Raw genomic sequence first — 23,919 nt, 5'->3', positions numbered from 1 at the left:
GTGAATAGTGTACCCATGTAAACTATATATTGTTTTTTCAAGGACAGATAGAGCTTTCGTTTGATACCATAGTTGGATGATTAGCTGAAAATTTAGAATGAGAAATTTAGTAAAAACTAGCTAAGATTAGAAAAATAAACTAATTTTTTTTTACATTTTCCCTCTGAATCCTCACAAAATTAGGTAAAGTGATGGAAAATCCCCTCCAAGTTTATTAATTCAGGTGTCCTGATTTCAGAAATACCTAATTTTTATAGATTTTCCAGAATTTGCCAGCTCCAGGGAGCATACTATTAGGTGTACAATTTTGTATAATTTTTATGCCTATGGCTTAACGGGTTTGGGGGTTGTGAACGGGGGCAGGAGGGTTATACTGGCTAGATGTTATGCTAGGGCAATGGGAAGTAAGGTTTTTTAATAATTTTTTTATTATCTTTTTTTATAAAATTTTTTTTAATTTTTTTTATTTTATTTTAATTTTTTTACATTTTTTTTTTATTTTTTATATATTATTTTTACACAGAAATGGTTAGAGGTCCTCCTAGGGACCTCCTGAACATGCCAGTGATGTCACAATGACATCACAGCTCACATTATAATTTTTTTTTGTATTTATATTAATATTTTAATGATTTATTTAATATTATCTTTAAATCACTAACAGTTTTTTTTTTTTTTCTGCTTTTCTCTTACAGGACGGGAGGGGGAGTGAGAGAGATGGTTTCTCACTCCCCTCCCCGCGATCCCCCTGCACCGATCACTGTGATCTCTATGCAGGTCCTCACAGACCTGCATAGAGATCGCAGCGTCTCTGTGCCTCATCGGAGGGCAGGATATCCCCGCAGGGGATATCCTGTCCTCCGATGACCTTCCGGGTTACGTCAGCAGTGACGTAACCCGGAAGGGAATGCCCGATCGCGCGTTTGCAACTGCGCGATCGGGCAGTTTACCGGTAACACCTTACCGGCTTTCATGCCAGAAGCTGTTACGGGCGATCGGACAGCAGAAAGCCGGCAAAGCCGGCTTCTGCTGTCAGTGGGGAGTCCAGGCTGTCAAACGACAGCCTGGTCTCCCGTGCAGCGGCAGGGATGTGTCCCTGACGCTGCACGAAGGGCTGGACGTACCGGGACGTCCATAGGGGTTTCTTTGTGGGCGTTTTTTGGACGTCCCGGTACGTCTATAGGGGATTGAAGGGGTTAAACATTTGATAGCGGTACGTTTCATATCAATAGCGGCCATACATGCTACATTATTTATACATCCATTTACATAGTTATTTTGTTCCATTTGTGTGTAATAGTGTGATTATGCAATTATAGCTGTTTTTATTTTTTAGATTTACAGCTCGACCTCTTGTAGAAACCATTTTTGAAAGGGGCATGGCCACATGCTTTGCATACGGACAGACAGGAAGTGGGAAAACACATGTAAGTGTAATCATATGCTTTTTAATGGTAGTTTATAACAATACATTGTTTGCAGTAAAAAAACCAAACTGATATCAATTTGATTTATTTCATGTACATTACTTAAAGTGCCTTAGCCCTTCCACTATGTAGTAGAAATCCATTAGCCAATGGTAAAATGTTATTTAGGGTAATATGTAAAGCATGAATGTGGCCCTTTTGAACATAAAATAAATATGTATGTGACTGTAATCAGGAGATTTTGCTAAATATAAATTGGATCATTGTTTAGCTTTGGCACCTATTCTATAGAAGAAATTTTAAGCAAAATTGGGAAAAATTTTAGTATATGGTTTTATGAATTATCACCAAAAATTTAACTTCTATAATTTAAAAGAAAGGCCTACTGATAATTTGTGCAGGTTCATCAGATATGGTAAGGGGGGTCCTGGTTTATCAAACATATGTTAAAAATGGGGAAAAACAAATCTGATCCTTACATTCCCAAAACTTGCCAAGCACTATTGTTTACTTCAAGGACTTTGTTTCAGACTTTGTTCTTAAACAGAAAGATATGCATCACTAACAAGGCATTTAAGTCGTGCCTTAGGGACGTTCCCTTTGCTTGGCAGCTATTGGGCTTATTCAATTTATAGCAAGAAAGAATACAGATTGAGTCCCAACAACCAAGAAACAAAGCACCGCTGCGCACTATATTTACTAATGAAAACAACCATTTCTGTGTGATTTCTCTTATGTAGGCAACTGTACACGCTGTTTGGGGGCAAAATGCCCTTTTTTTGTTAATGGAAGCAAGTTCTAAGTTAAATCGAGACATGTCCGGTGTTTGTAACCATTTCTCTCCTTTTTTAATTGTTTTATTTATAGACAATGGGTGGTGATTTTTCTGGCAAGAACCAAGACTGTTCAAAGGGAATTTATGCACTTGCAGGTACAATGTTTAATAAATGAATTATTGTACGTTGGGGGCTACAGTTGAAAACAGTAGATGTGGAGCAGTTGCAAATGAAGTGTGGTTTCTATGGTAACTTGTGCAATGTGCATTCTGAATTCTCCATGTTTCCATTTGCAAACCCTAGGTCAATATCGACAAATAGCATTATAAGAATAGGGATATCTTTTCTTAAATCAGGGCTGTAGCATGTTTTTGGACTGTGTGATGAACATAAGACAGTTAATATTATTATATTTAGGTCAGACTAGTATCTTTAAGGGCTTATTTTAATATTTCACTACTTTATTTTATATTTAACTTTAAATATTTGATAAAATTGTAACTAAAGGAATACAATTTTCAGAACATGTTTAGAAAAAAACGATGGTTTGATATCAAACTACCATTTTATTTTTAGGTAATGTAGGACACGTCAACGTTCTATAAGAAGATATTTTTTTTGCATATATGGTATTAGAACATATTTTCATTTTAAATGGCTATTTTTATTGTACATCACACCACTCATGGAAGGAGTATATATATAAATATAATGTACACTTATTTCCTGATCAAGCACACGTGTTATTAGCGTTCACTACATTTTTATGCAATGCCATGTTTTCCAAGCTGACTTTGTGTTTTTTCTTTTGTTTTGCAGCACGTGATGTTTTTCAAATGCTAAAGAAACCAAATTATAAAAAATTAGAGCTTCAAGTTTATGCCACGTTTTTTGAAATTTACAGTGGTAAGGTAAGCAGACGTCATTTGTTTCCTTGAGAGGCATTGTCGCCTTTTTGCGGAAATAAACTTAATGCAAACTGCTTTTCTAGATTTTATTTTGTTTCATCCTCGCTGACATGAATTGGAAAGTGAGAATTTTGCCAAGATAATTTAACCTATGTATGGTTATGAAAACATAAGATGAATGCATATATGGAGACGATACAAACAACTTCCTGATGTCCTGTTCTTTAATAACAAAAGACCATTTAGACTATTAGTATGTTTTCACCTAAAGCAAAGAAAAGGGATGCAGTAAGCACAATACAGATGTGGAATTCATATATAGTTTGTCCTTACTGTGAGAGATCAGAAATAAAAAATAGCTTGGCACGTTCTGTATCGACAATGGTGTTTAGCTTGGCACTACATCAGTAATCAGCTTAAATTACTTTGTTACCATTTGCAAATACCCAGATCTATAAATGGTCTCTTGTGGATCCTTAAACTAGAAGAGGGCATCAAATTAAAGTGAAATGAATACAAAACATGAGACAAATAAATTGCTTATAAAATGAAAAGAATCCACTGCCTGATTTCAATGCTACTTATGTAGCAATCTATTACTTCTTGATTAGCATTTTAGTAACACAATGCTTTATCCCCGTATAGCTTGACGCTATTGACACTTTGCCACTTGTGCAGTTTTTCTCCTTTGGAAGACTCTTTATTATAGTAAATATGAATTAAAATTTTGAATTTGATGTTTATATAGTATTTAGTTAATACAGTTAATATAGTATTTAGTTTATCTAAATTTAGTTAATTTGGGTGTGGGCATCCAGATCGAAACACTATGCTGTCACAGTTGGCTTCTTTGCGCTTAACTATTGGCAGCGCTTATCTGCTGTACGCTCGGCATCCTAAAAACTGCATGGAGTAATTCTCGTCTGTCTTTAGTTACTCGTTGTTAAAAGAATGTTCTTCCCGACCTTGCGAACTAATTGTAGTTCTGATGGAAAAGGGTGGTCATAGAATGCAATATACGTTTAACTAGAACCTATTTGCTGTGTGAGAAGATTTAGTTCTGACGGGCCGGCAGTGTGGATGAGGTTACTACTTTAGTGCCTGCATTAGGGTACCGGGGTAGGCTGGCTCCTGTGAATGAAAAGAAGCCGAGTTTCCTACTAGAACCCACACGGTTTCACTGCAAATTAGACGTGTGAGGTGGACACAGAATACGGCAAAAAAAATGCTGAATTTCCAAACAAATGTGTACTTTGAGAGCACACTGTTTTTATTTTTTATTTTTGACTATTTCACCCTTTTATTTATGTAATTTTATTTGTGTTACTCATTGGTTCCTTCATTCCTATACTGATCCCAGGTTTGAATATTAAAATGATCTGAAAATGGTAAAAGCTTTTATACAAGAGTGTGGCACACATCAGTGTCCCAGTGTCTCATTTTGTGTGCTTCATACCACGTTTTCCATTATTTATCGTATCCATTCAGTTTTGCAATGGCTGTGCATTAAGTTAATCGTACCCTTCCTAGGTCTTTGACTTGTTAAACCGAAAAACCAAGTTAAGAGTTCTGGAGGATGGAAAGCAGCAAGTCCAAGTGGTGGGACTGCAAGAAAGAGAGGTCAAATGTGTGGAAGATGTGCTGAAGCTAATTGAGATTGGCAACAGTTGCAGGTAGACATCCCCCCCCCGTGTGACAATCTTATTTTGAGTTGAATAAGAATGGGTACTTGTTGTTGTTGTTGGTTTTTTTTTTTTTTTTTTGGACTGTCATTTATACTCTTGACCGCTTTATGGCGATCTAAGCTGTGATGAAGACAGTAGGGTTTAAAGCCTTCTATGAAGGTATAGAATGTCATGGCCACCCCAGTGCTCGCTGCTACCCATTCCCTTTGCACAAGGCCAACAGCTTCCTTTTTTAGGCCATATGAACATCAGTCACTGCAGTCATGGGAACTGATGCCGTGCACAACCAGCCTTGTATCCTCAGACGTTAAGGCGGTTTAACTAGTTTTTGTTTTTATGAACTCTTCTGACTTCAAGGACTTTGAAATGCAAAATTACAAACAGAATAGTCCAGCATTCTCCTCAAACATATCGTTTATTGTAAATTTCCTTATCTGTTTAAGAACATCTGGCCAAACATCTGCAAATGCACATTCATCTCGAAGCCACGCAGTGTTCCAAATTATATTACGAAAGAAAGGAAAGCTTCATGGCAAATTTTCACTAATTGACCTGGCTGGAAATGAAAGGGGAGCCGATACCTCCAGTGCAGACCGACAAACACGACTTGAAGGTGCCGAGATAAACAAGAGTTTATTAGCTTTGAAGGTGAGCTGTACTAACGGTTGAAAATAAAGTAAAAAAAATATTGTTATATATATATATATATATATCACATACACACACGTATATACAGTATATTTATGAGATAACCAATGCACCAGTTTTGAGTTAATGCCTAGAGCAATAATTGTTTCAAAAATATATATGTATATAAGTGTGAAAAAGTGAGCTACAGAGACATCACTTAGTTCATCTTTAATATCGATGTTCAGAATTGAATTGATACATATTTAATTGTTTCTAAATAAAACCAAGTGATATACTTTGTAGAATTTTTTTTTTCTTATTTGATTTGAGTGTACCTTTTAATTCTTTTCCTCCAGGAATGCATTCGTGCCTTAGGGAGGAACAAGCCGCACACTCCATTCAGAGCAAGTAAACTGACCCAAGTTCTGCGAGACTCTTTTATTGGTGAAAACTCTCGCACTTGCATGGTGAGCCTGTTGTACGCCATGATTAGTATTAGTATTCTGGTGAATGTGAATTCTCTTCTTAGATGTTGTCATATTACAGCTTCCGCCTGCAGACTCCCCAGCAATAGGCGATTAGAAACTGCACCCATAAAATCAGATTTTTACACTCAGAATCCTTATCTTGCTGCTTAATGTGAAATAATAATCTTGATCGCTCACCCGGACATCTGTAAACATACTTCATTGAGCAGCAAGTCCCCTAAAATATTACTGAAAACAATGGCAGCCTCCAGGGCTGCAGATAAACGAGGTGTATTCCTCTGTAGGTATTCATACATCACTGTAAAGTAGTTGAATATATGAATTTTATGAAATTATTACGGTTTTCGGGAAACATGAGTCGTTTTTTCTGTTATGTTGCTTAGATTGGACAATAAAAGGATCGGTGAAATATTTTTTGGTTTTCTTCCCTAACATGTCTCATAACCAAGCCCAGAACATCCTAGTGGTTAAATATCTTTAATGTGGAGGAAATGTATTAATTATACATAGTATCCCTTTACATTGAAGCCTTGTGCCTTCATATCATGTATAATTATGTACTTTTTCTAAAAATCTAGATTGCAACAATTTCTCCTGGAATGGCTTCCTGTGAAAACACTTTAAACACTTTAAGATACGCCAATAGGTATGTATCGCGTGCTTGATATGTGATAACGTTGCAAACTTAAACTCATGGTGCCTGTGTTTTTGAATGCTGACACATGGAAGCAGTATTGGACCGCAGATAGGAATCTTACGGCCAATCTAGTCTGCTGGTTTCTCCTGTTAAGATTCAAGCCTTAGTCGCTCCTTGGTCTCATCATCGATCCAGGATAGCCGTGTCCCTGTGCCTAGACTGGCTGCACTTTGCATTGGCTTTTGTAGAATGCTAAAAGATTTGGAATCCATTAAACTCTCTCTCACCGGTACAAATCCTCCTAAAACACGAAGTAGCTGGTATTGTTGTAAACTTGTATTTATCATATTTTCCATTTGAAAAAGATCAGCTAGAATCCAAGCAATCTGTATTAAAATGTAGAAGAGTCTTAAACGTTTAATAACAGGCATTATCGTGTCTCGGCTGTAATGAATGTGAGCCTTCAGGCCCGTTTTGTAGTCATAGGGGAGTCCATGCCTGCCACCCATTGCTTTTAGCACTTAGCTGAGTAACAGCGGCAGCTGCAGGGCTACATTTTCTGTGTTCATCAACCAATTCCACGTAGATGCTCAGCCCGACTCAGTAAACACATGGCTATTTCACGTTTACTAGCATAATGTATACATGTTTTTTTTTCCCCACCTGAAGTAAATCTTCCACCCAGATGTAGGGTGCAGATCCACTTATTTTCCTACTGTTTTTTGGGGGGTTTTGTAGTAGTACTCAATTTATTTTAAATATAATTTAGGGGGCTGGCTGGTGGGCCTGGGGACATTTGTGCCGTTGGCTGCCTTGATTTAAAACCGTTGAGCCACTGCTTGTAACTTTTACTTGCAGTTCCCCAGCCTGTATCATTTCTGTGCAGCTTTGAAGGTTTCTATGCGTTCCTGTACTATAAATACTATAAATGACAGGACTGGGGAGTACACATTGAGTACATTGTCTGCCAAATATAATACGGGTCCTCATAGCTAAACCGTCCCTGTGGGCAGAAAGGTGTCAGCCGTTCCCTGAATGTCATGGTGGCCTGTATGGGGGGGCTTTTGTGTCCTGGTGTGGCTAGATGTTCAGAATTGTTGTGTTTCTACCCTGTTACATTTATGCAACCATTTGTGTATGCCCGTTGTGTGCGATCTTGGTGTTTTCTACCTTTTTATCAACTTTTTCTTCAACCGTTTTGCTATGTCTTGATCCTCCAGAGTAAAAGAATTTGGAATTAGTCCATCGGACATTCCCTTCTCACAGGGTAGTGGAAGTCGCTCTGATCTCTCTCCTTCCTATGAGTATGATGACTTTTCTCCTACACTCACCAGGTCTACATCATTCTATACATTAGCACGTGAAAACTTGTGTATCCCCATGTAACAGTGAATCCGTTATTCTAGTTATTTGGTTATTCGGCTACTACTTTTACTTGCATGGTTCCTTTTGCATTTTAGGAACTGTTTTTTCATTATTTATTTGCTTGACTTTGTTTTATTTCTTAATATAAATATATATATATATATATTTTTTTCTTTTCCATTTTGCTGTCGGCTTCAGTAGATGTCTTTGTTCCCTTATTCCAGAACCGATTGTTCTTTTTTTTATTAAAAAATGATTTCCGCCTTTAGTACGATGGAGTGAAAAGACTACGTGGGAAAATAAGATTCAGAAAGTCTTCTTGAAAATATTTTATAGAACTACTACAGCTTAAAAATAATTTTAAAAAGCTTGCTGACCCTCTTGGCTGTTATATTTCCATAAGGGCATTAATGACTCCTGATCAATGGCCTGTTTGATTATTCACTTATCTAAACTTGTAGTATTTTTTTTTTGTATAATTAGTTTATGAATTTCCTTGTAGCCCTACTTTTCATGTTCGGTACAGAAAGCTAATCCCAAACAGTGCCTGTACTGTATATATTGTTTCTATGTAGTGTATTTGTGGAACTGTTCTGGCTCAAACAAAGAGATCTGCGCAGCCGACAACTATGTTTTGGGTATTGCTTTCTGTTCTGTAACTCGGGGAAATGACACATTGAATTCAAACGCCAACACCTTGTGTTCCGTTCCAGAGTGAAGGAACTTACAGTGGATCCCAACGCAGCCGGAGACCTCCGCCCAATGATCCATCATGCGCAGTCCCAGCTTGATGACTTGGAAGCCCTGTGGGGAGTGGGGAGTTCTCCTCAGAGAGATGATCTCAAGCTGCTGTGCGAACAAAATGTAGGTGGAGGCATTTTCCAGTTCTCTAAGCTTTTTTTAGCGTACAGTTAATAGTATTTTTAGTTTTTTTTTTATAGAAAGTTGGTGGCTGAATCCTTTTGGTATAAATGTGTGTACGTTTGGTTTTCATTTTCTTTGTAACTTTTAACTACCCTGAAATGGCAGGATGGGGGAAGATTGTATATAATATATTACTGCCATGGAATAAATAAATGACGAAATCTTGAGTAAGAATACAATTTTTGCTCTTATTTCTCATTTAGTTTAACCACACAAATGATGTGTATATACCGTATTGGCTCGGATATAGGCCGCCCCCGTATATAGGCCGCACCCTAAAAGTTTGGTGCTTTTTTAAAGAAAAAAACATGCTGCCACTCTGCCCCCCCCCCCGAGATATGCTGCCACTGTCCTCCCCCCCCGAGATATGCTGCCACTGTCCTCATCCCCCCGAGATATGCTGCCACTGTCGTCGTCCCCCCGAGATATGCTGCCACTGTCGTCGTCCCCCCGAGATATGCTGCCACTGTCCTCATCCCCCCGAGATATGCTGCCACTGTCGTCGCCCCCCCGAGATATGCTGCCACTGTCCTCCCCCCCCGAGATATGCTGCCACTGTCCTCCTCCCCCCCCGAGATATGCCTCCACTGTCGTCGTCCCCCAAAATATGCTGCGACTGTCGTCCCCCCCGAGATATGCTGCGACTGTCGTCGTCCCCTGAGATATGCTGCCACTGCCCCCCCCCGAGATATGCTGCCACTGCCCCCCCCCGAGATATGCTGCCACTGCCCCCCCCGAGATATGCTGCCACTGTCCCCCCCCCCGAGATATGCTGCCACTGTCCTCCTCCCCCCCTCCGACTTACCGGAGCAGACTCACGGGTGTCTTGCGGGGCCAGCGGGGGCATCTACGCAATACGCGTATACAACCGGTAAGTCTTGGGGGCAGAGGTAAAACGCATCGTGTGGACCGTCACCGGAGGTTGTTTACCCGCATCGCCGCAGCCGGTGACCGTCCGGACGATGCGTTTAGACAACCTCCCGTGCTGGCAGACACTTCAACCCCCCCCCCCCCCCCCCGTGGAAAGTGCCAAACATATATTTAACTTGCTTGCTTGAATATTTCATTTATTTTTAGGTTTTTATATAACTACAACTGCAAACAACTTCCCCACTAACTGCAAATATATATATATATATATATATAATTTTTTGGCTCTTGTGGCCTAGGGGAATATGTGTTACTTACTTTGTACTGCTCGCAATCAAAGTGAGGAGGAGAGAGACAGAAACAAAGGCAGCACCATTTAACTGTATCTGTGATGGGCAAATCCCATGCATGAAGGTGCAGAGAATCCACTGTAGACTGACTGCTCTGGTTATGAACCCCAGGAACGTCATTAGTCCTTTAGGAACATCCTTTTATGACGTACCTTGCACGTCATTGGTCATGAAGGGATTAAAGGAACATGTGGTAGATCTGTATTTTTTACATACATTGTTTACTGTCACCCTCTGAGTGAATGATTCTGTCAGCAATAACAAAGTGTCTTATTACCTATCAGTAGACTGGCTTTGTGTTAAAATAGAGTGGTTTCTGTCTCCCAGATTAATGGTGGAGATTGCATTTTAATATTTTGAAATTATATAAAATATATTTTACAGGAGGAAGAGGTATCCCCACAGTTGTTCACGTTCCATGAAGCAGTGTCTCAAATGGTAGAAATGGAGGAGCAAGTTGTAGAAGATCACAGAGCGGTGTTTCAGGTGTGTCGTCATTTATTTATATATTGGTATGATATTCAGCAGCTTTGTGAAATCGGTAAACGGGACATCATAACAATTTAGGGTTACAGACACAGAAGGTGAAAAGTGCCGTGTTCAAACCTGCTTACATGGGATAGTGTAGTGACTTAATTTTCCCATGCTTTACTCACCTGTATGTTTTATGTATTAAACTCCCCGTATTTAGTGCTCATGAACTTAGAGTTTAAGTAACAACTTTGGCCATTTACATGAATTCAGACTAAACTCCAAGCCAGTGCATTACAAAGTAGACTTGTGCTTTCATGGGCTTAGAACACAATGTCAATGTATAAGACTCTTCTCCCTGATTTGCTAGTCGAATACAAAAAAAAGTTGTATTTTTTTTTTTATCTTAAAGTAAAAACAATTAAAAACCAAACATTAACATTGCATTACTTGTAGGAGTCCATACGGTGGCTTGAAGATGAAAAGGCACTTTTAGAGATGGCAGAAGAAGTGGACTATGATGTAGACTCGTATGCTACGCAACTGGAGGCAATCCTGGAGCAAAAGATTGAAATTCTCACCGAGTTACGGGGTAAGCATTTTATGATTCTTCTACCTTACAATTCAAATAGATTTATAAAATGAGTGACGAGGAGTGGGTGGATTGCAAATATTTATACAGGTGTGGAAATGTTCTCCTAAACAATGAGGAAAATCTAGTTTTAATCATTCCCTTTACTCACTTTTTTTAGTCTGTTTGACACATATGGTAATTGTTACTCTCCGTTCTGCATTCATTCTCCTATTTTACTGGCCCCAGATCTGCAGGAATACGAGAAACACTTTTATCTGGATCAATGTCTTCATACACTCAGGAAGCGATACTAGTTTGATTATGTAATGGTCTAAAATGTATGAATAAGTGAACACGGAACGTTGTGTACAAGTTGTGATTTAGCCTAACATGACGTGGATTACATGGGTGGCTATATTGTATAGTTGTAAATCTGTTGAGCTACAGCTAACCTGAAGCCTGGGCGGCCAGGAATTCTGTGTATCTGTGTCTGAAAGCGAGCAACTTTCTTTAAAATGCCTGTGCGTAAGCATATCCAGAAAATGTGGCCGTTGAGTTAGACAGCGTGGAAGGCATCAAGGTTTTTTAATGAGTAATGAATGATATAGCGCCTCTTTGTGTATCACATTTGCCTGGGTATAATGTAACAATCCTATTTATATTTTCCTTCTTTCTCGAAGATAAAGTGAAATCCTTCCGTTCCGCTTTGCAAGAGGAGGAACAAGCCAGCAAACAAATTAACCCCAAGAGGCCCCGAGCTCTTTAAGACGAGGATTTGATGAAGGAGTAATGTAAAAAAAAACATTCACAAAAGCAAAAACTTTGTACTGTAAAACAGCATTGTTCTTAATCTGTGGCCGTGAGAACCAACAACTTGAAATAATAAGTACGTTTTTTTTATAATGTTGGTGGAAATGTCCTCCTTTCACTCGACTTGGATATCTATTTTGGGCTAACCACTATGTTGATGTCTGTCAGACAGTGGCACAAACCTATTTTTAGGGACTGCGAGGCACTTTGTTCAAAATATTCAATATTTCAATCATGTCTTATGTTCCAAAATGTTTTTTTTTTCCGCCCTTTTTTAAATAAATAATGAATTTATAAACTGAGAACTGGAATTTTTTTTTATTTTTGTATTTTTATTTCTTTTGTTTTTTTTTTTTTGATTGAAGGCTCAGTTTTTTTCTCTTTTCTTCAAAAAGAACCTGTGTGCTTTTAACCTAGTTGCATGCTATTAATGCGTTTATTGTACAGATTTTAAACCAACTTGCTGTGCTCACCTCTTACGTGCCTTTGTAAAGGCTCTTTAATCCTACGTATTGTTTCTCCATTAAGCACAGCCTTAATAGTAAATGGAAAACATTCCTTGTCTGTCAATGTGAAATAACCGTTTACAACCGTCTTTTTTTCCTCTTTTGTTCTGTTTAGTTTATGTTACAGGATGTGCCATATTGCATAACCCATAACTTACTGTGTAATGTAGCTGGGAATTCCATCTTCCGCTTGTAAAATGGATATTTGAATACTGTAAAGTGGTTGTATAATTAACATTTTCTTTGTAAAGAATAAAAATTTAGTTAATGTAAGAAAGAACACCTGGGGTATTAATGAAACGCTGTTTAAGATACTGAGAAGGATATGTGTTGGAATATAGTAGCACTTTTGCTAATGCACACATTTTCATGTTTTCTTATGTGTCAATCCAAGAAAGATACCTTTGGAGTACATGTGAGAAGTCTGACATTATGCCACGTTTTATCTGTTAGGTGAAAAATACCAAGGATGACAACTGAACTATATTTGCTGCCTTATGCTGGATCTGTTAACTTTATGCTTTTAGCAAACGAGTTAACAATAAACAGAGCTACGTTGATATGTTTGGTGAAGCTTGTGTGTCCGTTTGTTGTAAACACTTTTGGTAGCGATCGGATTACTATTTAGTGGTGTGTCAATAACTTGATGCGGGGATATTGCTTTTAATCAGAAGTGTGTGATCTTTTTTTGGGACAGATTTGGACAAATACATTGAGACGGCAGCCATCGCTTTTCAGGTGTTAAACTTTAAAATGACAACTATTCACTAAAGGGAGAGTTTGCAGCGGTTTTTGGTTCCCGCTCCTTCAAGTCACTAGACATTGGGCTTCAGCTGTAGGAGGGTCTTTGTTGCCACTGTCTTCAGTCTCCCTACCAATTGAATTATGCATTACACAGGACCAGCTCAGATGATCTTGCTGGAAAATCTTGCTGCTGTTGGCCCTTCATAATGTGTAAAAGTTTTATATTGATCTCTGCCACTATATACCTTACTGGTTTCTAAATAGACCTGTTGGCTCTATGATATAAGTAACATCAGACAAACGCAAAACATTTCACAAATACATCTAATTATATATATATATATATATATATATATATATATATATAGGAATATTTATTCCCTTCTTACTCCTATGGGTGGTGTGTGTCTTCCTCTGGTCCTTTACCAGAGGCCTGGGAGTTTCGGGGTTCTGCGCAGTATCTTAGCTGTTCCTAGCACTGCACTCTTCTGTTCTGATGTCATTCCTAGAATCTGTTGGAGCCACTCTCCCAGCTTAGGAGTCACAGCCCCGAGTGCTCCTATGACCACTGGGACCATTTGGCCTCATCTAGTTCTTTTTGGCCCTGGTATTTCTCCAGCTTCTCATACTCCTTGCTGATGTTGCTGCCACTTGGCACGGCTACATCTATCATCCCTGCTGTCTTCTGGTCCTTTTCTACCACCAGGATGTTGTGCCAGTACCTGCTTGTCCCTCTGGATCTGGAAGTCCCACAGGGTCTTAGCCCTGCTATTCTCCACAGCCTTCTGTGGAATCTCCCATTTGGACTTGGAAGGGTTTAGCCCTTAGTCCATGCAGACGTTCCTGTACACAATGCCAGCTACTTGGTTTGTGCTGTTCAGTGTATGCTGTTCCTGCCAGCATCTTACACCCTGCCACTGCGTGAGACCAAGAAGCCTCTCTAAGTAGTCCGCACCTGGAGTCCTGATTTGTGCCATAGACAAGAGAACCTGGAAGTGATATAGGCCTTGTCACCGTGTGAATTGTCTAAAACTGTCCCACTCAGTGTTTGAATTCCCACAAGGACAAGTGTTGTCCTCTCTGCCCCTATGCTGCATATACCTGCCCCCTCCAACTCTCCTCTGATCCTCCTTGCCTCTTCTTGCCCTTTCTGCTGGGATTTGCTCACTCTAGCGTCCCTCCTGCTCTGAGCTGTCTCCTTTTTACACCAGCAGGGTAAATTCACGCGATTGGGAGAGTGATGGAGTCAATTTAAGGGGAAGTACGTTGAGGGAAAAGAAAGGGTTAAGACTAGGTAAGAAAGGCAGGAGAAGAAATAAGTGTCCAATTTATTGACGGCATAAACACTAGTTTTTTACTTATTTATACAAAATTACCCAATTAGTAACTTTGTAAGTTACTAATTAACTGTCTAATTAAAGCAGGTTTTTAAAATCTTAACCATTAAAGGGCTGGGCTACTGACAAGTGCTGAAAGACAAATTGGCCAATCTGCCAGCGCTAACGTTAGGTTACTGGTGCATTATTGTAAAAAGTATATTCTGCTGTGTTTTTTGTAAATGGCTTAACAGAGTAACCCAATGCGTGGTACCAACTTCAGTTTGATTTATAATCTGGCATTATAGACCTCGCCTTTTCTGTTTACCGTTTAATCAACTAGCAATAATATTAGAAAATCTGTTTCATTTGGCGTAAAAATTGTCAATATTCATGACCTAGATACACTAAAGTTAAGGGAGCCATATGAGTGATAACTTTTTTTGGGGGGTGTCTGGGTGTACAGAGACCATACGGTCCCCCTAATTCTGTCGAAGTGAACAAGGCTTGGAATTGGATAATCTCCCTTTGGCCTGTAATCAGAGCCAAGACCTTGGAGAAGCGGTTGAAATTTAGAGCCATGTTGTAAAAGAGGTTGGACTAGCATAGAGTCAAAGGTGAGATTACATCAAACAAATTGGATCTTGTATTCTTAGAAAAAAAGGTTTCACTTTGAACTGAAAAGAGGGTTACACTGCCACCTACTGGAGAAGTAACCATATTGCAAAGACAAGCATGTCTGCTCCTGCGCAATTTTAAGGGGTTGCTTAATAGCTTCTAGGGATATTTCAGAAGTGTTAGATTTGAAAATCAGTTTGCATGGGTGTATATTTATGAAACTACTCAGTCTGGTTACAATGTGCAAACTGTTGTCTAATAATAATAATAATTCAGGCGTGTGGGTTTGCGATTGGGCGATTAAACATTTCTTTTTGAGGGGGGGGAACCCAGAACCCCCACCGGAATTTATTTCTAAGACAACCAACGTCTTTGAAATAAAAAAAAATCCACCACGAAAAAAGATTTAAAATTTTACTTGTTCCTGCTTCATTGCATAGAACACAAAAATTAAACTATACAAATATTTTTTATACATATTGCAATCAAAACCACTTCAAACAACGCGATTTGTTTTGGTGTAGATCTGTCCATTTCTGGCAAACATTCATGACTTCCATTTGTAAAGAGCCTTCTTTAACCTTCTGCAGTAAAACAGGATAAATAAATCTCTAAGAGAAGTGAATTCCTTCAGAATTAAATCCATGAAGAAGGCTAGAAGAAAAAAAAAAAGAATATTTAATGATGGTTTAAATGCAGCGTAAAGAACATATGATAACTAACCTCTAGCATCTAATAACATCCACTTTACTAAGGGTATTTCATACCCTAAATCCTGGACTTCACATTTATACCAAAAGTTCAACCGTGATTCCGCTTTTTCATCTAGTGTATCCATACAAATTATATATAAATATCCATATTAAAAAATTTAAATATTTAACTCCACCTCCACATTTCTTTGCATGATTTTTCCCAAGCTAGCTGAGTTCACAAAAAATACACTGAGTTGTATTGATTTTATAAAAGCCTCACTATACATATGAAAAAGAAAGTATCCTCTTTGAATTATATGGTTTCACATATCAGGGCATAATAATCATCAATTCCTTAGCAGATCTAAAAATTAGGTAAATACAACCCCAGATGAACAAAACAACATGGCATATTACAGCGTGTCATGATTTATACAACAAAGATAAAGCCAAAATGAAGAAGCCATGTGTAAAAACTAAGTACACCTTATGATTCAATTGCTTGTAGAACCACCTTTAAATACCAATAATTAGGTCATCCATTGGGTTTTTTCTTTTTACAGTTAGTACAACCCATGACAAGTATTTACCCTCTTGATTGTAATCTCGTTTGAGCTGAGCCCTCCTTAGCCCTTGTTTCTGTAAATCTAATTGTTATGTGATGCATTACTTCTCCTGTTTACACAATGTACATTGCTGCAGAATATGATTGTGCTATATAAAACAATATTATTTCTGGAATGCATACAACCTAGAGTATTTTGCTAGGAGCATTTAGACATTTGTTGGGGCTCTGTCCCTCTTAATTAAGGCCTCTTGATTTTTTATTTTATCAGGTTTCTGTAGTCCCATGTTGGAGTTACTCCCTTTATTTCTTGGAATATTTGTCCTCTGTATTTAAACAGGCATCTTAAACAGGGTCTACAATTGTAAACGGTCCCAGTACAACCAGTTTGAAAATCAGTGCTCCACCAATATTCCTTTGCACATGTTTAAATATAATCTAATCTGTTCAGAAAAGCACAGAGATCCCACTGAAAAGGACAGACTCGCCAGGCTGCGTAGACCTGTGGATCAAATACACATTCTATTAACAGTGAATTACCTAATGAAATCATCTATGTCCATAGATCGGGCGCGTTTTTCATTAAATCCAGTTTCTTGAAGGATATTTTCAATTTTTTCAGCTATACTGAAATTTTCTGGAATTGCCTGCATTAAAACAAGAACAATTATTTCCGGTTTAACGCACTCAGTTATTAGGAAGAAAGAGTAATTGGTAAGCTATTCACATCAAATGGAATCCTGGCATGTGAGCTTCAAATATATTTGCATTGTTTAAATTTAAAATAATCATAAAGACATTTTATGAAATGGATATTTACTTACAATACTGTGTAGAGAACAATGTATTCTGTAGTTCTTCTCAAGAAGTTCTTGCACGGCACTGGATCTGAAATATAAAAGCACATCAGCGGGTGCAGTCAGTCTATGCTACTTAAGCAATTTAAGTCCTGATATTTGGGGAGACGGCATTACATGCCCACGATGCCCGTGTGCTATGCAAGTACACTCAGCAGAGCTGAAGTTTCTGCGTAAGCTGCAACTTACTTTGCTGAACTAGAGGCATGCTTACCTAATTGGTAATTAATTTATAATGCAAAATATGTAGTGCAATTAATATGTTCCTATTTCCATCTAGCTTTTGTGGATAACAAAACAAGATGGGACAGGTGTGCACATATCTATCTAAAAACACAGAGGATGCTGCAGAAACGATTGTTCTTTTTCCAAGAAAAAGATGTAAAACAATGTTCTATAAACAGTAATTTATTTGGAATATACTATTTTTTGTGGAAGAAAGGGTTATTGGTTTAAGAAAAAAAAAAAAAAGTGATTACTTACTTAAATCCTGCAGAGAGAGTTTTGTTTTTCCTGACAAAAGCAATTCGAACCAAACCATCCCACTCCTGGAATAACAGACATTTACAATATCATTGGTATATATTATACATATAGTCTCCATTTACTAACCAGGGGATAGATTCTGCTAGTGATCTGGTGATCAGTGGCAAGAAATTTCGGATCACGGAAGAATGGCTGCAGATTCTGTGTCAGGAAAGTGTTTTAGATATTTTTATGTTTTGGAAGAAGGCTTATTAAAGTACCCGGAGAGTCAGGGTTACTCACAGAGTACTTTAATATGCATTTTTTCTGTATGTTGTAAACTGCTCCAAAGGTGATCAAATGTAAGAAATCCATAGGAGTCCTTTAAATCTATCTGAATTCTGAACAGAATCCCTGAAATGTTTTACACTTTTTTTCATGTATATATATTGTATATAAGACAAACCAAAATAACCAAGCTGCCCATTTAGCAGCATGATATTTATACAAATTAGCAGATGTTAAAAATTGTGACTTGCATATAGGTCATTCGTCCTGAAGAGTCACATTCATGCAAGATCATTTCATAGCACAAAACACATTGAGAACCCCCCAAATTGATTTGTAAGCAGCAAAATGTCCTTATCATAAAGCCTTTTGCAGCCTTACCTGGAAGTTAATAGGTGGGGGGGGATTCTTGGGTTCTATCCGGACAACACTGGACTCCACTTTTGGAGGAGGTCTAAAATTGTTCTTCCCAACCTGCCCATCAGCATTGCAAAGAGAGATACTTTACAAGAGTAATATCAGCATTTCACACAATACACAAACAGAATATTTTTATCTCCACAATGATACAGGGACTAACAAATCATAAATTATAATAAATGGATTAAAGTGTAAATCACAGAGCATGGCTGGATAATGAATGTGGCCAATGTAAATACTATGAAACTAGCCTACAAAAAGCTTGCAAAGGTATTTGGCTCATTAGGGTTTAACTTTGTGATAAATGTGCTGTGAAGGTTTATGCCAGAGAGTAGCATATCATGAAGTTAAGGTCATCTGGAAGAGACGCAGGAGCTTCTGGAAACAATAGGGAGAAGGGGTTTGAACCTCACACCATTTAACCATTAAGCCAGAGAAGGACAAGAGGGCCAGGCTCCTGCGTATGTGTAATTATATACATATATATATATATATTACACACACATATATACACACACACAGACAGACACTTACTTTCATGAGATGGTCCACGCGAGCCAGTAGCTGGGTGTTGATGGAAAGTCTGCAGTACAGTTTATCTCCAGGCTTGGCCACAAGACGCATAGCAAACTCTCTCTGGAACATCAGTACCGCACACCTTGATGTTCGACGTACAAGGAGAATTGGGACAGTTACAAAAACAGATTTCAATTTAAAATAAAAAAACAGGACACCAAAAATCATTATCCAACATGGATCTGAGAAATGCTTAGTTTGAGCTGCATAACTTTATGCTTAAATATGGGCAGAGGGAGCATTTCCAGCATCACTTAGAAGCTTTTGTAGGAAACAGTTCTGTTGATTGATGTTTTTTTAAAGAACAGAAAATCAGTTTGTATACGTTTCTAAATCATTCCTAAATGGACTCGCTAAGGCTAGAACCCCGTCTGGGTCATGCAAAATCCCTCTCTGGCTGAGAGAAACAAGTCAACGGTCAATATAAGCGACAGCCTGTGTAAATGAAAATATTACTTCTTTATAACGGTAGCAACAAAAATAATAATAACCACCACCATAATAATAGTAAAATAACATACCTAAAAAATGGTCTGTGGAGGAGCAGCTTGAAGACAAAGGGAGATGAGATCTCGAAGAAAGAAAAAAAAGGGGGGGGAATTATTAATTTTTTATAGTAGTATTTTAAAACTGTGTTTTTTGTATCATACATTTCTGACAAAATGAAATAAAAAAAAATAATTATTAAATACCGAATTACTTATTTTCCCTCGAAAATAAAATCTTAGTGAGCTAATTACATATTGAGCAAACTATACTAATAATTGAAAAATACCTGATAAGGCAAGTTAGCCACACAGAGGTCAAAGAAAGGCAGGTCTGTCTTCAGCACATCACCAACCAAGACCTGGAGCTTATTTGCAACGGCTCTGGGGAGGAAAAAATAAAATTGTATTAATAAGAGAGGTCATGAAACAGCTACTGTTCTGTATCTATATTTACACGGAAACTGTCAACTTCCCGGCTTTACTAAACGCAATTTGATTCAGTGAGTAAACAAATTTAAATTTTTAATAAACTAAACTGTAAGATGTTAGATTGACCAGATCTGACAGCTAAAATTTTGAGGCTCTACTAATAGCATGATACAGGTTGGCATCACGGCAGCAAAAGAAAAGTAGGAAGAATTTCATGCTGCAACATTATTATTATAACAGCAGATGGAATAGAAAAAAATCTTCAGCTCCCACACGGATTCACTGGGAATACACTCTATGGCAGACCCCCCATGCACTAATTTATACAATTATTTAGTAATATTTACACTTACGAGCCCTGGACTCGTTTCTGCAGCTCTGCGACAAGCCGTGTATCAAGCTCACACGCCACAACCTAGGAAACAAAAAGTTAATTTTCTATATATTTTTGGAATAATACATTATAATATATATTAATATATTTGCACCATTATATATATGATTTTAAAAAGGATTCTACCAAACATGGCCAGAAATGAACAGCTAAGGAGGTAGAGGGCTATATGACTAAATACGGCAACTATAAGATAAATTATCTTTATAAAATGAAATGTCACATGATCACCTGTTTATAATGTTTTTTCCCCACGACAGCTCTCTTACCCCAGAGCATCTTGCAACAAATGTTTTGTGGATGACCTTTTATAGGGCATCTTAGGTGTCAACATTACATATAATATGTAAAGTGAGCGATCACCTTAATATTTTTAATTTTTGACAATAAAATTATAATAGGCTGGTTCCTATAACACAAGGAGGAGAAGGGATCCATAAACATGCATACATTTAGAACTTATCAGTTACATAGGCCACCTTCTCACGTTGGAAGGGACAGAGCACTGAAACATGAGTTTTCATTGTAGTAACTTGAATTCTCCTCATTCAGCTGTATTGTATCTTTCATCCATTGTACACATAAATCGCTGTTTACCTTTTTGGCTTTTTCTAACAGCTTGATTGTCATGTTACCAGTTCCAGGACCAACTTCCAGTACAACATCTGTAGGTCTTATAGCGGCCTGAAAAGAGACATTTAAATGTAAAGCAGAAACATACCAGCTACAAAACTCCACACCGGATATCCATTTCATACATGCAGCTGCCAATGTAAGTAATATTACGCATGTCCCCCAGCGAAACACACACAGAATTATAACTGGGGAGCCATCTCGGCTTTAGCATGGATCCTGGTATAGAGATAGCTTTAAACCAATCGCTTTTCTTAATCTACTTCACATGTTTTTGGATCCAAACCGGCAGCTGTTCTACTGGCAGCATGGATCCATAGTGTGGCTGGTCCAATCCATAACCTTGGCACTTTTACCTATTGTGAAATACACCCTAAATCCCTCTAGATTGTAAACTCGTTTGCGCAGGGCCCTCCTCACCTGTTTCTGTAAGTCATATTGTTATGTTACATACTACTCGTCTACCCATTGTACAGCGATGAGGATTTGATGGCGCTATATAAACAATAAATAATAATGCCAATAATGCAGGTCAATATGATTTAATATAATGATGATTTACCTTGTCAATGATGCTGTTTACAATTAGTGGGTTCTTCAAGATATGCTGGCCAATTCCAGTGTTGAACATAACCCCTAAACATTGGGATTAAATAAAAGTGAACATCAGAAATTCTAATACCGAATTACTAACAATAGTTAATAGGCCAACACGGCATCTCGGACCATCGAAAGGGAGCGGAGCCGTGTGTCATGTAAATTCCACAAACAGTGAAAATGTCCCCAGTTTAAGTAACAGTGATATCATACACTACTGTTCAAAAGTTTGGGGGTCACTTAAGAATGTGCTCGTTTTTGAAACAAAAGCAAATTGTGCTATTAAAATAACACGAAATGGATCAGAAATACAGCGCAGATGGTGTTAATGTTAGAAATTACTATTGTAGCTGGAAACGACTGATTTGTAATGGAATATCTTCATAGGCGCACAGAGGCCCTTTATCAAAGGTGCAGCCATCAGCAAATGTTTGGTTATAAAATCTTTTAAATAACCCTATTTATAAAATTACATAGAAGCTGACCATTCAGCCCATTTTTCCTGATGTAGAGACTCCGACCTCGGTCAGTCCTTGGTCTCGTCACATCGCAGTCTCTCCTCCAAGCCGTACATCTTAATATTTCCTGATCATTTGCATCCTGTAAGCCATTTGCCATTTTGGTAGCCCTTTTATGAACTCTCCATTCTTCCTTAGTGTGGCGAGTAAGTAATGTTGGTGAAATTGTTGTGCAGTTTTAGAAGCTAAATTGTTGCCTATTCTCTGCACCCATCATGTACCTCACTAGGTAACATGGAATTACTTTGTGTCCGTATCTTATTCTCCATATCGCTTATCACAATTAGTCAACGACTCCTCGCTGTCCACGTTTTTGAGGCAAGGACAATTTTCAACATTAGCTCTTTAGCTCTAGGAGGTTATCTGTGGCCCCCAGCATCTATGAATTCTACATACAGCAGGTCAGGGTGTGGAATCCGTGGGGGGCCCCCATCTATAAAAGGCCAGAATGGAAACTCCAATATACCGTCATATGGGTAATCTGATCGCTGCGGCTCAGGAATGACGGCTGTCTAACTGACCCTGCAGCTCGGGCTCTCAGAGATGCCATTTAATTTGTGTTACCTAGTAATTCTACACATTTTTCCACCCGGCAATACACAAAAACTAAATCTATGTATCTATAACAGTATACGAATGCTGCTGGACTACCGTACGTCACGGGTTAACCTTTCGATCTATATAAGGTGTCCGTGTGCCTCCCGAAGACTGTATTTAACCTGCGGACATTGCTCTGTGATGGGAAATACCTTGGCTCCGGATTTCCTGATGTTGCCGGCTCTTCTTCTCTGCTTTGACTTTCGGCATCTTTATGATATTAATCGCACACAGCACACAACTTCCACATAAACAGCGTGCGGGCTGTACGAGCGGCGCAGGCTTCTGACGTCACCCGTCGCGTTTGTGTTTGGCAGGTGCGTGCCGGGAGTTGTAGTCTGCAAAGAAGCCGGAGATTTCCGAGAGAAGCGGACTTTGCGTGTCTCGCCGTGGCCTGGGACAGAGTAAGTTCGTGGGTGCCGTTGAGTTTGTAGCGGCCGGGACTCTTGGCGTGACCGAAGACTCGTTACACGCTGGGTAAAGTCTGCACGCCTTGTGGTGTGTCCCAACTCACGCGATAGCTCATCCTCTCGCTGTGGCTGCTGGCGCGGGTGCTTTGCTGCTGGGAACTGGAGGTAGGTGCTGGGTGTGCGCGGTCGGCAGGCGGCTGTGTCAGGGGCCACTCTAAGGCTGCCAGTATCCGGTATTATAGGCAGTGGCTGAGCAGAGCCTGTAACCCTGGGCTGCCCGGCCATGTGCTGTGAGTGCCGTTGCTGTGTGGGGTCCAGGACTCGGCATCGCCCACCTCTGGACATCATCTTAACTCTTAGGGCTCTGGCTATCAGTGAATAGGGTTTTTATAACAAAAACTTTAATTTTGTAAAGTTTAAAAAAAGTAGATAATTGGAATAAAAGTAGAAATTGGTTGTTTTGCATCACTTTGCTGATGTCATACAGTCACTTATTCAGCTGCTAGAAAATGTCATCTTCTATGTACATAGTACGGCTGGGTCACAGGGGAAGTTATACCCAAGATTGCAGACTCTGACCCCTAACCCAGGTTCCAAATTAGACTCAGAAAAATGATGTAATTGAAGTTGTGATGGAGAAAGATGCTGGTGATGTACACCTTGTCATTGGTGCTTTTTTATGTGTCATTTTTAATTGTAAAACAGCAAAATGTCTGTTGTACTTAAATGGAATGATTGTGTATCAAAAGAAGACAATGGGTAAGAATGTGTTAGAATTAAATATTATTATGTAACTGCACCTGTTACAAAATTTCCACACTTTTCTGCTAATATCTAAAACGAGAACGTGTTGGTGCCCTTCAATACCCCCTTACCTAAACAGGAAGA

The 23,919-nt window shown here is 38.7% G+C and overlaps 2 protein-coding genes across 5 annotated transcripts in view; one reads left to right on the top strand and one right to left on the bottom strand.

Annotated features, from left to right (window-relative positions):
* The window catches only part of KIF2A (kinesin family member 2A), a 31,039-nt gene extending 18,051 nt beyond the window's left edge, over nt 1-12,988 (top strand). For 2 of the 4 annotated variants that reach the window (XM_053448016.1, XM_053448015.1), the window contains exons 10-21: nt 1,337-1,427; nt 2,295-2,358; nt 3,023-3,114; nt 4,642-4,784; nt 5,240-5,444; nt 5,783-5,893; nt 6,493-6,560; nt 7,772-7,885; nt 8,630-8,780; nt 10,445-10,546; nt 10,988-11,123; nt 11,786-12,988. In XM_053448016.1, the coding sequence (XP_053303991.1) occupies nt 1,337-1,427; nt 2,295-2,358; nt 3,023-3,114; nt 4,642-4,784; nt 5,240-5,444; nt 5,783-5,893; nt 6,493-6,560; nt 7,772-7,885; nt 8,630-8,780; nt 10,445-10,546; nt 10,988-11,123; nt 11,786-11,871 (1,363 nt within the window). In that variant the 3' untranslated portion in view covers nt 11,872-12,988. The remainder of the gene's footprint in view (nt 1-1,336; nt 1,428-2,294; nt 2,359-3,022; nt 3,115-4,641; nt 4,785-5,239; nt 5,445-5,782; nt 5,894-6,492; nt 6,561-7,771; nt 7,886-8,629; nt 8,781-10,444; nt 10,547-10,987; nt 11,124-11,785) is intronic. The other 2 variants (XM_053448017.1, XM_053448018.1) reach the window with 1 other exon arrangement.
* A 2,516-nt stretch (nt 12,989-15,504) lies between these two features.
* Nucleotides 15,505-22,955, bottom strand: DIMT1 (DIM1 rRNA methyltransferase and ribosome maturation factor). Its single transcript, XM_053448022.1, has 12 exons — nt 22,774-22,955; nt 21,472-21,545; nt 20,874-20,960; nt 20,236-20,297; nt 19,741-19,834; nt 19,487-19,536; nt 18,924-19,047; nt 18,351-18,443; nt 17,700-17,764; nt 17,184-17,247; nt 16,900-17,006; nt 15,505-15,753 (listed from the first exon to the last, which is right to left on the bottom strand). Exons 1-12 carry the CDS (start codon nt 22,829-22,831, stop codon nt 15,711-15,713), a joined length of 921 nt encoding a protein of 306 aa, XP_053303997.1. The 5' UTR covers nt 22,832-22,955; the 3' UTR covers nt 15,505-15,710.
* Nucleotides 22,956-23,919: the final 964 nt, after the last annotated feature.

This window comes from Spea bombifrons, chromosome 1 (genome assembly GCF_027358695.1).
Source record: "Spea bombifrons isolate aSpeBom1 chromosome 1, aSpeBom1.2.pri, whole genome shotgun sequence".
Lineage (NCBI taxonomy): Eukaryota > Metazoa > Chordata > Amphibia > Anura > Pelobatidae > Spea > Spea bombifrons.
This window is presented reverse-complemented; position numbering and strand designations above follow the sequence as displayed.